The sequence below is a fragment of the Nycticebus coucang genome, chromosome 2 (assembly GCF_027406575.1).
Source record: "Nycticebus coucang isolate mNycCou1 chromosome 2, mNycCou1.pri, whole genome shotgun sequence".
NCBI classification, from domain to species: Eukaryota; Metazoa; Chordata; class Mammalia; order Primates; family Lorisidae; genus Nycticebus; species Nycticebus coucang.
The window spans coordinates 38,741,961-38,757,058 of record NC_069781.1 but is presented as its reverse complement, the minus strand read 5'-3'; the positions used below and the strand labels follow the sequence as shown (position 1 = coordinate 38,757,058).

The 15,098-nt window shown below is 40.9% G+C and overlaps 1 protein-coding gene across 4 annotated transcripts in view; it reads left to right on the top strand.

Annotated features, from left to right (window-relative positions):
- The first annotated feature begins 276 nt into the window (after positions 1-276).
- TGFBR1 (transforming growth factor beta receptor 1) overlaps positions 277-15,098 on the top strand; it is a 49,872-nt gene continuing 35,050 nt past the window's right edge. Inside the window, exon 1 of one of the 4 annotated variants that reach the window (XM_053567734.1) lies at positions 277-445. In XM_053567734.1, the coding sequence (XP_053423709.1) occupies positions 361-445 (85 nt within the window). In that variant the 5' untranslated portion in view covers positions 277-360. Of the gene's footprint in view, positions 446-1,096; positions 1,198-4,683; positions 4,785-15,098 lie in introns of those variants that run through there. The other 3 variants (XM_053567743.1, XM_053567763.1, XM_053567753.1) reach the window with 3 other exon arrangements.

Here is a 15,098-nt window from a genome sequence, read left to right as displayed (position 1 = left end):
CAGCCTGCTTCTGCCCCTCCCGGCCTCCAGGAGCCGGCAGCTTCCCGGCCCGGGGTAGGGGTCTGGAGGCGCGGCCCCAGGGCGTGGGGGCGTGGCCAGCGGCCGGCGCCCGCGGCTGCGGATTGGCTGCCCGGCGGGCCCGCAGGCGGGGCTCTCGGTGGGGTCCCGCTCGGCCGCTCGCAGCCGGCGGGGAGGCGGGGCCGGCGGGAGCCCAGCAGCCAATGGACGCGCGTCCCCGGAGCGGTTACAAAGGGCCGGAGCGAGGCCGCCGCGGCGGCGGGGGAGGTGGGGCGAGGCGAGGCTTGCTGGGGCGAGGCGGCGGCCGGGCCGGGCCGGGCCACGGGTGGTGGCGGCGGGACCATGGAGGTGGCGGCTGCTGCTCCGCGTCCCCGCCTGCTCCTCCTCGTGCTGGCCGCGGCGGGGACGCTGCTCCCGGAGGCGCAGGGTGAGCGACGGCGCGGCGGGCGGGCCGGGCCTCTGGCTCGCTCCTGCTCTTTCTCAAACATGGCGCGGGGCCGGGGGCGCAGGTGGCGGCGCCGGGGCCCGGGCTGGGCTTCCGTGGCCCCGCGCGTCTCGGCGGCCGCCGCGGGAGCCTGGGGCGGGGAGCGGAGGCGGGGCAGGGGCGTGTGTCCGCGCGCGGGTGGACGTGCCCGGCAGCCCGAGGCCGCCCCGCGCCGAGCTCCCCGGTGGCGGAGTCGTCCGAGGTCTGGGGCTGCCCTCTGGGGTGTGAGTGGGCGAGGGTCAGTCGGCCTTGCGGGTGAGGCTGGCAGAGCCGGGGCTGCCTCTGTGCCCAGCGGCACGGCGTGGCCTTGTCCTGGGCACCCGCGCCCCGGGAGCGTCGGAGCCCGAGGCCGCCGGGGCGGGGTTGGGGTCGCGGGCAGCTTCCCGGGCGGGACGAGAGCGCGGAGCCTCCGGGGCTCGCCGGAGCGGTGGGAGGGGGCGACGTGTGTCTCTGACTCCCCCGGGTCAGCAGGCTGCCCTGGACTTGGGCCCCGGCCCCGACCCTGCTGAACGGGGCTGCTTGTCCAGCCAGGGCGGCTTTGGAAGAGAGCTTGGGAGCTTTGTGTGAGAAGAAAGCAGCAAGACGCGCGGAATGTTTCTTCTTTCTGCGTCTGGAAGTGTTGAAGTGAATCCAGTAACCAGAAGGCTGTGGATTGTTTTCTTAGTAGGAACTTGAACGTTTGCTCACTCTGCGGGGTACGGGATTTGGGGGAAGGACTCTTAGAAATTGATCGAACGCTTTTATTTCCTCGAAGGAACGTCGCTTGTGTTCCTTTTCTTGAGTGACAGTGTTTTCAATCGGGCATTCGTGTAGCTGATTTTCAAGGGAGAACGTTGTTGGGTTTTCCAAACTATTAAATCAGGCTGAGGGTAGTTGGTTGTCATCTACCTCAGTTAAAGGTGGAGCGAAAACCTTATTAACAGCCAAACTAAATTATTAGGAACTAAAAGAGCCTTAGTATTAGCAACTAAAATACAGTGAAAGTGCATTTCTGTTTCTGAAATTGGACAATAAATGTGAGAAAAGAATTAAAAAAACTCAAGACTGAGGGTGTCAATTACTATTAGTCCTAATAGCTGTTGTCTATTAAGAGCTTACTGTGGTAGGCGTGAAGTACACCAAAGAACATCGTTTAATCCCCACAACTAAACCTTCAGAGCTAGTGGCATCTGTCCCATTTTACAGATGTGAAAACTGAGCTACAGAGAGGTTAAGTACTCAGTCATTAAGTGCCAAAGTTAGGATTTGCCCTTAGGGCTCTCTGAATATCAGGTTGGCTTCATTCTGACTCCCAGCACTTTTCTGAGTCCCTCTGGGTAGGCCTACCTTAGAGGAAACAATGGACTTTTGATTCTGACAGGCTCAGAATCAGTATAGTTATGTTTGGCCTGAGGAGGGAGGGAAGAACTGGACAGGCTCAGAATCAGTATAGTTATGTATCAAATACAAGTAACATTTCCACATCACTATTAATTTGGATAACATAGTTCTTTTCTGCCTAGGGTAGCACAAGAAATGTTCTTGTATTCCAGCAACAGTAGTGGACTTAGTTGGATATACAGAACCTTGTTCACTCAGCCCATGGCCTGGAGTTTAGCGTCTCCCTGGGCACATGCGCAGTACATAGCTGGTCCAGGTGCTTATTACTCTAAGCCCAGATTGCCTCAGCTTGTCTGGCTGCCCTATTGGTTGTGATGATGTTTCAGTCCATTGTTTTCATACATTCTGAAAAAGCGCAAATACCCTCCTCCCCCCTGTAATTTAGCTTTCTTTTAAAGACTTGAAGTTGTTTGTTATTGTCGGGGTATCAGTTTTATAGTTCTCTGCCTGGCTTCTGCTCTCTCCAACATAGATTTTTATGCAGAAATTGGGTCCTTGTCCCTAGTACACAGTTTAGTACCACTCTGTCTACATGTATATTCCATGTGAGAATGCTTTGCTTCCTTTCTGCCACTTTGTAGCTTTTTTCTTTTGAAAACATTCCTAAAAACCCAACTCTTTATATTAATGTGTCTTGAATGTTTCCTCCTTTCTTAGTTTGCAGCTTTCAGCTCAGACCTGCCTGTCATCCCCCAGTCAAGTTGCTTTCTAATGTTTCTCTCATCTAAGCTTTTCTGTGGCTTACTGCTGAGCTGATCCTCCTCCGCCATCTCCATAAAGTTTTGCATACTTTCCCATTTGTGTTCATCACTCCATTTGAGGTTTATGGTTAGGGCCATCTCTTGAGTATCCAACCAGAAATCCCATTTCACACTACTGCAAATCCTCAATTCCAGTAATTTAGGTTTTTGACTCCTGACTATTTAGCCTTTTCACTACATATTTAATTTTGCCCCTTTTGGGAAGTATGGAGAGAAAAGTTCTCAGTCCTGACTTCCTGTGCTACTTTAGTTCTTGAATTCTCTGTCTCCCTGAAGCGTACAGCACTTACAATTTGTATTATCCATTTCTATAATCTTGCACTGCTACTTAACTACACTCAGATATATTATAGGTCCCAGCAGTCAGTTTCTTTCCTTCATGGTATGGTCTCGGAACCTAGCACTGGGTTGTACATTCTGGTGCGTGTAAATGCTTGTTGAATAAATGAAGTCTATTTGATTAAGCATTCCTTTAGTATGTGTACTGTTAACATGTGAATTCTGTTTATGCAGTATCAATTTACAATTCTGTGTATATAGTTGGGAAAAGTTGTATGGTGTGGTGAAAGCCATCAGTTATTAATCTCAACTTCACCTCCAGTTATGCAGAAAACAGGTGTGATGCCTACTTTGCCTAATTTGTGAGATTGTGAACATCAATGAGAAAGTTGTATGTGAGTTTGTATATGTATTATTAGTGATAAGTGGAGCTGATGATCAAATAACACTTTCCACTGGGCAACATGTGTTTTGGTTAAAAATCCTTTCTGATGGATTTCTGATGATGAAGTTTGTTACCCTTGTAGTGCCAGTCGTGAAGTATTTTTAATATCATCCCTGTAGAGACTTATTAGTATTCAATGAGGAAAATGATTAGTGTAGGCTGAAAGGTGGGGGTGCCTAGAATTCAGATGGGCGGAGAGGGGATTTGATGAATGTTAAAGTTCCCCGTTAAGTTGTGTCCCCAATTGTCCTGCAGCCTTCTCAAGGGCAGGAATTGAAGCTTTTATTCAGCAAAAGTTAGGTTCCTTATTCTGTACTGTGGGATTTGGATGTATTAACCTCTTACCCTTCCCTCCCCTTAATCGTAAAAAACTCTTTAATATGTGACTAGAAATAAAGCAGAAAGGTAATCTAAATGGGATGAGTGAGGGAGAATAGCATCATGGTTGCCCCCCAGGTATTCAAACAGTGAGAATTACAAGTGTATTGTCAATTTCAGTTTACAGATGGAATAATGTAACTCAGATTAGGTGAATTGCTTAGGGTTGCACAGGGACAGAACAGAGACAAGAATTTTGATTTTCTGATTCCAAATGTTGTGTGCTGTACAGTGGTTTAGAATGTGAAGGACTTGGTGGGGAAGGAACGGGGTTAGTAGAGTAACTTACCTAAGTGAGGTTCGTCTTGAACGTCACACAATTTATGAAAAGTGAATTCTGAAGGTGGAGGGGAGGGGGAATGATTATAGGCCAAAAGTCTTCAAGGGAAAGATCAGTGTCTTTTTTATTACTGATAAAAGGACCTGGTATAGTCCTTACTGATTGAGAAAAGTAGTCTTATAGCAGTTTGGAAGATGGTCTTCGGGTAGGTAAGGTTTAATTGAATTGGGGTGTAATTTAAAGGCCTGGTTTATGTTTAGAATTTTAAATCTACTTGTTGAGATTAAAAAGGAGGATAAATCTTATTCCTATCAGGCGGGCTGCTCATGTGGGAAGACCCCTCTTCAAAGGTTCTAGGCCTAGTTGAAACAGCTATCTAGATTCAACACCATTCTTGTATGTCATTGTATTGATTGCATCAAATATGCTCATGTGTAATAGAGTCTTGAAAATGCTGTTATCCTAAGGATGACCCTTTTATCATGAGGATATGTCTCTTCAAACCACAGAGCCCCCTACAAATGTTGACAGACCACATGCCTTATTCTGTACTGTGGCATTTGGATTCTTGGTGGTGGCTTACATAATGCAGAGTTCTCTGAACAGATGGACTTTGGTTTGATATCATGTGATTGGGCCACATCTCTGCTTCCTGCTTCTGGAATTGAGGGCAGATGCTGGCATGTTTCTGAGGGATTTTTATGCTTTCTGCTGAAGAACTGGCTCAAGGACACTTTTGGAGTCTTCTCAAAATTTATGGTCTGTCTTGATATATCCTAACTCCAATAGTTAGGATAATATTTAATGCCTTTCTTAACAGAATTTTCTCAGTGTCAAATCCAAGCAGTCTCCATAAATGTTAAAATTTCCTGCTACTCTAAGTTAGATTCAATTTTACCTGTTTGGTTTGCTTTCAGCCCAAATAATGCAGGTGGGTTTCTCATGGCTATCCTTCTTCAGTATAAAGAAGGTTGAGTTTCTTGCCTTAGATATCACTTTCTCAAACTCTAGTGGAGGAAGTCTGATTGGTTTTATGGCTCCAGTTTTATAAAGCTCAGATCTGGCCTTTTGTAAAGCTGCTCCCTTACTTTGCAGCCTGAGAGCAATATACATGATAAAGAATGATTTCTGACTTTTTAAAAAATTGTGACTTAAAGGATATATGCATAGATTGCTTTGATATTTCCTGAAGGAATATATTACAAGACTGTGTCAGGCATTTTATCTACTTTGTCTCCTTTAATTCTCATAACCAGTCCTGGGTGGTAGTTGTAGTACGGAAACTTCTTACATATTTGCTGGTTAATTTCCAGACGATTCTTTGGAAGTTCCTTTGTTCCCAGTTCCAGGTGCCTAGAGCTCAGAAGATAGCTTTGATGACATTGGCTATAACCTAAGATTCTTTTCAGCTCTCTTCAACATTATCCAAAACTGTATTTTGTCTTTAATCTTCTAATCATAAATACATTTATAAACGGAAGACACTGCTTCAAATAGAATAGATGTAATAGTAGTCCAACCAGTAAGTGTCAAATGATTGGGTCTTACCATAAACCCCATCTGCCTGGGTAGGCAGAGTTGCCAGGATTTTGCTCAAAGAGGAACCTGGTTTTTATCTATGAAAGAAGAGCTTCTTTGTTCCCAGTTTATAGACCAGGAAACTGAGGTGCTATTAGTGAATGGTGGAGCCTGCATTTGAGCACTGCATGGTTTGTGCTCTTTCCTATACAAATGCTTCTGACCTATAGTGGGTTTACATGTATCATGCTGCTTTTATGTACAGTAAAGATATTGTTAGAGTCACTTCAGCAGAAAAGTTTCCTTTTTTTTTTTTTAAACACAAGAATTTGCGTTAGCTTGTTTTAATTACAGTTTGACTTTTCCTTTGCAAGTACAGGTTCCTTAGATACTTGCAGTCTTGCTTTGACATTTTTTTAGATAATTTGAATTTCACTAATGAGTCCAATGATAGTTAATCACTTAGTATTTGTATTAATTTGTATGTATTCATATCAGATTCCTTGCTTCTAAAAGTAACATAAGCATAGGACTGAAAATAACTGCAAATTTGAATTAGAGGGGAAAAAAAGCTATCCTCAGCTATCATTAACATTTTGGCTTATCCCATGAATTTTTTTTTAGCATAATAAACCATCTTTTATTCATTCTATTTCAGCAGTTTATCAAAGTTGATTAAGAAACGTTTTTAAGTTGACAAAGAGCTTCAGCTTATGGAAGAAATAGCTCATTTATTCTTGGCAGATATTTGGTAATGGTCAACACGATGGGAAGTTTAGGAAAAGTAAGAGGCAGGCTTGCTTTTAAGAAATAAGATGTTGAGGAAATAGGGCTGATACAGACTCAACAACAGCAACTCTGGGACTACATTACAGAGGTGGTAGGACCTGAGTTCCCTGCCTTGCGTGAGGGATAGGGCTTGGAATGCGTGGAAAGGATGGCATGTGTGGAGGAGCATGCTAAGTGTCAGGAGTTTTAAGGAGAGGAGTGGATGTTACCGATGTAAAAGATGGGCTCAGAGAATAATGGACCTTGGAAATCAGGCTGGTGGGTTTCAGCATGGAAAAAGAATGTGTAACTGTACTGCAGAAGGAATGAAGCAGGACAGCCAATTAGGGAGATTCTTGGAGTTAGCTTGATGGCATTGGGAATGGAGTGGAAGGGTGGCTCCTCAGTATTTCAAGGAAATGGGAGGAATTATAGCCTTGCCAGGCTATTCTCTTGCCTGCATGCTCCTTCCCTGCATACCTGATGGCTTCCTTCTATACCTCTTGCAAGTCTTTGCTCAAAGGTCGCCCTTTTCTCAGTGTTGCTTGCCCTGACCATCTTTTAAAAAATTGTCATCATGGCTTGGCGCCTGTGCTCAGTGGTTACAGAGCTGACCACATACACTGGGGCTAGCTGGTTCAAACCCAGCCCAGGCCTGCTAAACAACAACGACAACAAAATAGCCAGACATTGTGGGGGGTGCCTGTAGTCCCAGCTACTTGGGAGGCTGAGGCAAGGCTTAAGCCCAAGAATGTAAGGTTGCTGTGAGCTGTGATGCAACAGCACACTACGAGGGCAACATAGTGAGATTCTGTCTCAAAACGAACTGTCATTCTGCTGTATTTTTCTTTACTTTAACACTTAATACCTGCTAACTTACTGTATTTACTTATTTACTTACCACACATATTTATTTACTAGGTTTATTGTTCCTTCCTTCCTACCAGAATGTAAGCTTTGTGAAAATGGTTATCTTTTGTTTTGTTCACTAACGTATCTCAAGTGCATCGAAAGTGCCTGTGCATTATGGGCGCTCAGTAAATGTTGAATTGGCAGTGGGTCTTAGCTGTAACAAGGGGGATACAAAAATTAAGAGTGACTGCATGAAAAAAATGGCTCTAAGCTTTTTATACCTGGATAATGCCTTTAACTCATAAGGGATTATGGGGGGGAGAGAGAGAGATTAAGGGGAAATGAATTCTGCTTTGAGCAGGTTGTGTTTGAGGTGAAGTTGTTCAATAGGCAGCAAAAATAAAAAATTGGAACTTGGTTGGAAATAGGAGAGAACCTTAGGCAAAGAAATGACTATTAGTATTTCCCCTTCACTTTATTCTCTCCCTCCCTCCCTCTCTCCCTCTCCCACTCTCTTTTCCTCTCCCTCTCTTTCTTTCTTTCTCTTTGGATTCCAGTGGCCTAAAAAGCCACCTTAAATAGAGGATCCAGAGTCCTGCTCATTTCACTGGGGTATTTTTCCCTCCTTCACGTGTTGTTTTTTTCTGTGAATCACTTGTGCAGTTATATCTCTAGGCCACCTTTATTTTTTTCCATTTGGATTCATCCAAACTTAAGCTTGTTTTTCTTCCAGTTTTGAAGGCAGATTTAATTCGTGTGACTTGGTTGCCATAAATTTAATAAAATCTTTGTTTACAGGAGTAGGTATATAACCCCTGACATCATTTGTCTGGAATTAGAATTAGATCAGTGTATCTCTCTTGAGACTCACTTTTCAAAGGATAATAATTCCTAACTTATGGGATCACTGTGAAGATAGTGTACAGTGGGTATTCAATAAATGGCAATTGTTATATATTTAAATGACTGAAAGAATGTCTTTTGGAAGAAGAAATACATGTCTGTGTAATGAAAAACTAGAATTAATTGGTAGACTGAAAGGCAGAGTTCAGCTCAATATAAGGGAGAACTTTCTGTCTCTGGTAGCTGCCATGAAAAGGGACATTGTAAAATTAGTCGTAATCCCTGTCACTGAATATTCAAGCAGAGGCTGGATAACTTTCTGAGAAATTGTAGAAGGAATTTCTTGCATTAGGTGAGAGGGTGGACTTAATTGTCCCCAATCTCTATTTCTTCTCTAGAATTCTGTACTTGAGGTGTATAGTCCAAGCTTCCTTCCTTACTCTTTATAGCCAACTTAAGGGCTCAGCTTCTTCAGGATTCATGGCTTCAAGGTGGGCGCTATGTTGTAACTTTTTGTATGAGAAAAGCTTGTTTATTTATTTTAAAACTTTTTTTTTTTTTGAAAAGTTTATTGATTGACTTGTACTCTGGACATTTTCCAAAAAGGACTTAGAAAGCTTGAAATAAAAACAAACTCACTAAAGACAAAGCTAAAGACCATCAAAGATAAGAATCAGTAAGTAAAGAGGGAAAAGAAAGAGAACAGTTATCCATAAACTTAGCTGAGGAAAGCTTTAGCGATTGAGCACAGCACTCAGATCTGAGTTTTCTAGCAGCAAGGGCAAATAAGCAAGCCTGGTAACTGGCATCGATGAGTTTGTCTGTGATGAGATTTCCTGAGGCGGCTGCCACCTTAATAAAAATGGAGCTCCAAACACCAAGATGGCAGGGCAGGGAAAATCTCCAAGTGGTAAGGGAGAAGTTTTGTTGGACCTGACAGTGCTGATTCTTGTTCTCAGGCTCACTTTAACACATATGAGGTGTGACAGTTAAGTTCATGAACTTGCCACTGTGCACTTACTCTGGCAGCACTGTGCAAACAGCTCAGTAAAGTTTCATAACCTTTGTATATCAGTGTCTCACAGCTGTGTTTGTGTTGCTGTGTGGTGATGTCTTGCTGAGTGGCGTTCGTTATTGTGTGTTTTTGGGTGCTGTCGTAAGAATGGGAGAGCTTGAATTAGAGCAACAAACAATATTAAATTTCTTGTTCAACTTGGCAAGAGTGGAAGTGGTAACAGGGACATACTAGTACAAGTTTATAAGGATAATGCCATGAAGAAATTGGCAGTATACAAATGGATTAATGTTTTTCTGAGGGAAGAGAACTGATGTAGAGAGGTCAGTGGCCAGTAACGAGTAGAACTGACAAAAACATTGCAAAGATTCCTCGAACGGTGCATCAAAATCATCAGCTGACTATGAGAAGCAGGGCAGACCAAGTAAACATCCATAGAGAAATAGGACCATCTTAACTGAAAATCTTGGCCAACAGTTCATGGCTCTTGCATCATGACAATGCACCAGTTCACACAGCACTGTCTGCAAGGGAGTTTTTAGTAAACAACTAACTATATTGGAATGCCCTCCCTACTCACCTGATCTGGCCCCCAATTACTTTTTTCGTTACCCAAAGGTAAAGGAAATTTGAAAGGAAGACATTTTGAGGACATTCAGAACATCAAGGGTGATACAACAATAGTTTTGATGACCATTCTAGAAAACAGTTCCACAGTTGCTTTGAAGGGTGGGCTAGTTGCTGGCACTGGTTAATAGCTTCCCAAGGGGAGTACTTTGAAGGTGACCATAGTGATTGATACTCAGCAGTGAGATATGCAGCGCTTTTTCTAGGATGAGTTCACGAATATAATTGTCAGACCTTCTATTGCGGGTTCAATTTAGTGCTGCTGCCACCGTCTGTCTTCTCCACTTTAAGGCTCTGATCCTAGTATGGACACACTAGTCTTTGCCTAATGCCAGTGGAACAGCTTATGAAAGGCTAGGACATTTAAATCAGCTAGATGATAATGAATAGAGAGCAACATGAACCTGTTCAGTCTGGGTTACAAAGACATTTTTCTCATGTCCTTATCTTTTGGCCTGTCTCCATTTGGTAGACTTCATCCGAGTATTGCTACCAGAGGAGAACAAAGCCAGACATTTACCTTTCTTTAAACAGGTCTCTTAAGTCAGCAAGATCCCGAGTGTCTGCTTGGGTTTCATGCTTGAAGAACTGCATCATTTATAGGTGTGGATGTTGGTAATGATTACTTTTAGGAGAGACCAGAGGGTGTGGCCCTACTGTACTTGCCTCACAGTAATCCCAATTCATGTAAAAGATATGCACATACGTAAGTGCGGGGACTTTTTTTTGGTTAGAAACATTATGATTTTATCTTCATTTAAGGGTCCATTGGGAAATAAAGTGTACAATTTGGGTTTATCACTCTCCATGATTTACAGGAATTCACTTTCCTCTCTTTCTGCTAAATACTGAGCGGATTTAGATCTGTTCCAGTGTTTTCCTGTTTCACCAGTAGGACTGAACCTCCTTATTTTTGTTCAGTTGCTTCAGGGTAACCATTCCATTGAGATTTATTTCCTAGGTGTGAACCTCACTGATTACATAATAGGGTATATTTATAGTTGTAGGACACCTAGTGCCGGCATCCTATTTCATTTCTACAATGTAAGTTCCTTAAATATGCATGGAAATACAGATAGCCCTATGGGCAAAAGCAAAAACAAATGGCCTTTTCTTTTAAAAACCAAGATTAATATACACATTTGAGAGCACTGAACATGGTGGGTAGAGTTAAACTTGAAGAAGAGTAGGGAGCTATACAAGTGGGAACTGGCTTTTCATTTGTGTATACACACACTCATTCACAGCAAGTGATACAAGTATGCTTCGCCTTTTTTTTTTTTTTTTTTTGCTTGATGTATTCACTCCCAAATCGAACTATAATGTCTATAATGTGCTCTAATTGAGTCTCTTTGTTTAGCACATGGCTGTTGATTTGAGTGCTTTCTCCAATTGAAAAACCAACATTTTAATTTTGTTATTTGTTGTGCAATAGAGTTAAATAAAAACACCAAGATTATGTATTGTAGATTCCCTTCAACAATAATTATATATAATTATTTTACTAAAATAAGCAAGTTAAAGTAGTTTTACTTGTTTTTTTTTCTCATTTTACATTTGGGAAAAAATTACAAACCAAGGGCCAGAGTTTGCTCATGTTTCTCAGTGAGGAAAGATAAGTTTTTTGATTGCCATTCCCACCAAAACATTGGTAAATTAACATAGTGCTGTAGATTACTTTTCTGTGAACAAATGCTCTATTTTTTTCCTTCCCTTATTTTGCTTTCCTCTTTTCCACTGTGCGTTTTACTTTTGTTCTCTACTCTCTCACATACTCTTTCTCCCTACTATCACCATTGTTTCTTCTGTTTGATTCTTAAGAAAAAATAAAATAACAAGGATACACAAACATTTTCTCTAGATCTCATCTATCATTTAAGTTTTGTCAGATCCAGTCTGCCCTTGCCTTTTGATGGGAGAGGGAAAAGGAGGGAGGAGTTTGAAGGATTTTAGGCATCAGGCAGGAATCTTAGGGGGTACTCAGCAAGGACTAACTGGCTCAGAATTAGTTATGCATTGAGGACAGATGGTGTGTCCCTGAGGAAATGCTGTAGTCGCCCTAAGCAATTAGGTATTTCCATCCAATTTAGCTTAGAGTCCCTGTAACTGGCAGGGAAAAATGTCTCAGAGAAGAAATGGGTATAATCACTTATGAACCATTATAAACCATAGCCTAATAATTATTGACTTGTATATAGATGTTGTAATTCATCAATGTTGTATCTTCAATTCTTTGAGGGATAAATGACATCAAGACCCTTATACTTCTGACCCCGACAGACCCTTCTTATCTTTCAATAACCAACCCCCTGTTAGAGGCCTTCAGTAACCCAAGGTGCTATCTGTACTTGGGAACCCATATTCTGAGTGCCAAGTCTTTGGAAGTCTAGACTTTAAGGTCTGAAAACTTTATCAGCTTACTTGCAGTGGGTCCCAAGCTTCAGTGTTCATATACACATAGTCTAGTCTCAAAGGGCAAGTGTTCCCCTGAAAGAAATTTGGTGAATGCTAACTGCTTGCATCTTCATGTCCCGAGGGAGTCCACAACTCGGTGGTTAGAAACATTATGAAAATATAAATATGATGGAAATATTATAAAGGCTTTTGCATTTTGGCTGGTATTTCTATCCTTGCTTGGTTGAATTCAGCTGTGTTCTTCTGAGAGATGGCAGTGAGAATTGAACTGTATGCTTTGACATTTTGTTTGACAAGGGACATGAACATTTTAGATGGGAAGGCAAGAGCATTAGAGCTTGTGTATCTGTGTACATGTGTGACTCACAAGCCTCAGACTTCTGACAGTGTCTGTCTTTTGGTTAAGTTCAGTGACTTTTCTTTCTTCTGCATAGAGGTAGGAGTGACATAAAACTAAATATCAAAAGACAGTCAATTGAGAGTAAAATGTGTTTGCTTCTGTGGAGCAGCAAATGGGAAGGGTTGAATGTTGGGGAACTGCTACCTTTAAAAAAAAAAAAGAAAAGAAATGGTAACAGCCTTGTAGAACTATTTGTCATCATAAACTCTGTACTATCTAACTTCGATAAAAATAAAATCTAAATTAAAAGAAAAGGATAATTACATGGCAGCCATTAATCCATAAATGCTTAGTAAATCTGAAGGGTTAAGTTCTCTGCTGTAAAGCAGATTCTTAGATTGGATTAACACAAACACACAGAGGTCTGCAAATCTAGCTGTTTTTTCCAGGAGACACTTAACATGACACCAAAGTGTGAAAATAACAAAATAGAGAAAGGAATATCTGACAACAGCAAAAAGGTAGGTATGGTAAGATTAATACCTGACAGAATTCAAGCTACAAAGCATTAATGGGAAGAAAGAAGTCTGTAGTGTATTTTATATCGAAAAGAAGTACCATTCCTCAAGACAGGTCATTAATCTGTATGCAAGAAATAGCCTCAAAATGTGCAAGACCAAAACTGTTAAAAATACAAGAAGAAACTGGTAAAATTCATGGTTCATAGGTTAAGAAAGAATGATTTGAATAGCAATAAAAGAGATTTGATGTATTCCAATTTTAAAATCATAAACAGCATTGCTCCAAAATACTATTGGAGTTTTCTGGGAAATTGATTATGTGAAGTTTCACAAAGAATGCTCAAATTAGAAATTAACAGCAGCCGGGAGCAGCGGCTCACACTTGTAATCCTAGCACTCTGGGAGGCCAAGGCACGTGGATCGCTTGAGCTCAGGAGTTCAAGACCAGCCTGAGCAAGAGTGGGACTGCCCTCTCTACTAAAAATAGAAAAACTAGCTAAGCACTGTGGCACATGCCTATAGTGCCAGCTACTTGGGAGGCTGGGGCAGGAAGATGGCTCACACCTGAGAGTGTGTGGTTGCTGTGAGTTATGATGCCATGGCACTCTACCAGGGCAACAGAATGAGACTGTCTCAAAAAAAAAAAACAAAAAACAAAAACAAACAAAAAAACCAGCAAGTTTTTTAAAAAGGCAAAAATAATAATATGTCTACTTGGAAATGTAAGATTACTGTTCTTTTAAAGAAGAGTTAATAGCTGTAATTTAAAAAAATTTAAATAAATGGACAAGAGCCCTACATCCCAAAACTACTGGGAGTTTTGCTAAAGCAGTATCTAAAGGAAAAATTGAAAGCAAGAAGTTTGAAAGTCAAAGTAGAAAGGGAACAGCTAAGTAAATACAAACACAGGGAAATATAGAAAAAAAGTTTAAAAATAGATTTGGTCAGTAAAATATGAAATTGTTTCTTTATGAATGCATTATTAAAATAGATAAATATTTGACAAATCCAAAAAAAGGGACAACATGAATAGAAAAATGACAAAGAAGAATAGTGTCTTTCTGATGAACCTTAGTGTGTTTTAATGTAGTCCCAACTTCAGTTACTTTCTCATTAAGGTTAGTATCTTTTGAGTCCGGTTTGATTAATCTTTCTGGGCCCAAATGTCTTTAAAATGTTTTCTTATGTTTTCATCTGAAGGGTTTCTTATTTTACCTTTCATATTGAGATACATAGTCCATCCTGAATTTTTTTATTATGATATGAGTTATATTTTCTTTTCATTTTAAAAACATGGGTATCAGGTTGATTCAGAACCATGTCTTGGTAATACCTTCTTTCCCCCAGCTTACTACACTGTCACCCTTATCGTGAATCAAGTGGTTGTGTATGTATTGTATTCTGTTGCTGGAATCTGTTCTATGCCATTGGTCTGTTTGTCTGTCCTTGTGCCATTTCTACACTATCTTAATTATTGTCACGTTATGGATCTCGATATATAGCAGTGTAGGTCTTCCATAAGTGTTGTTCTTCAAGATTGCTTTGGTTATTCTTGAGATGTTGTTTTTCCATACACATTTTAGAATCAGTTTGTCAGTTCTCGCCAGAAAAAAACCTGTGGGGATTTTGATTTTGTTGAATATACATATCGCTTTATGAAACTTCGACATATTTATAGGTGTTGTGTCTTCCAGTTAGGAACTTGGCATGTTTGCTTCTTTATAAATAGAATTTTAAATTTTATTCTATCTTCTTTGTAATTTCTATCAAAAGTAATGTTGTGAACCTTTCACTGTAGAGATCTTAGCATGTCTTGTTAGATTTATCCTTAGTTTTTGATATTTTTAAATTTTTGTTTTCTATTGCTGGTTGAAGAAAAGCTGATATTTTTTGTATACTGAGTGACCTCATATGCAATGATCTTGCTAAATTTACTAATTGATTCTAATAGTTGACCTGTAGGTCCAACTTTTTATGTACAATTTATTTTTAATTTTTTATGTACATAATTGTCATCTGCAAATAATAAGGTCTATTTCTTTCTTTCCAATCTATTTTCCTTTTGTTATTTTTTCTGATTTGTTGTAGGCAGACGTCTAATATAATGTTGAGGATCAATAGTGATGGATATCCTTTTCTTATTTGTGATTTCAGGGGAAAGCTGTCAGTCATCA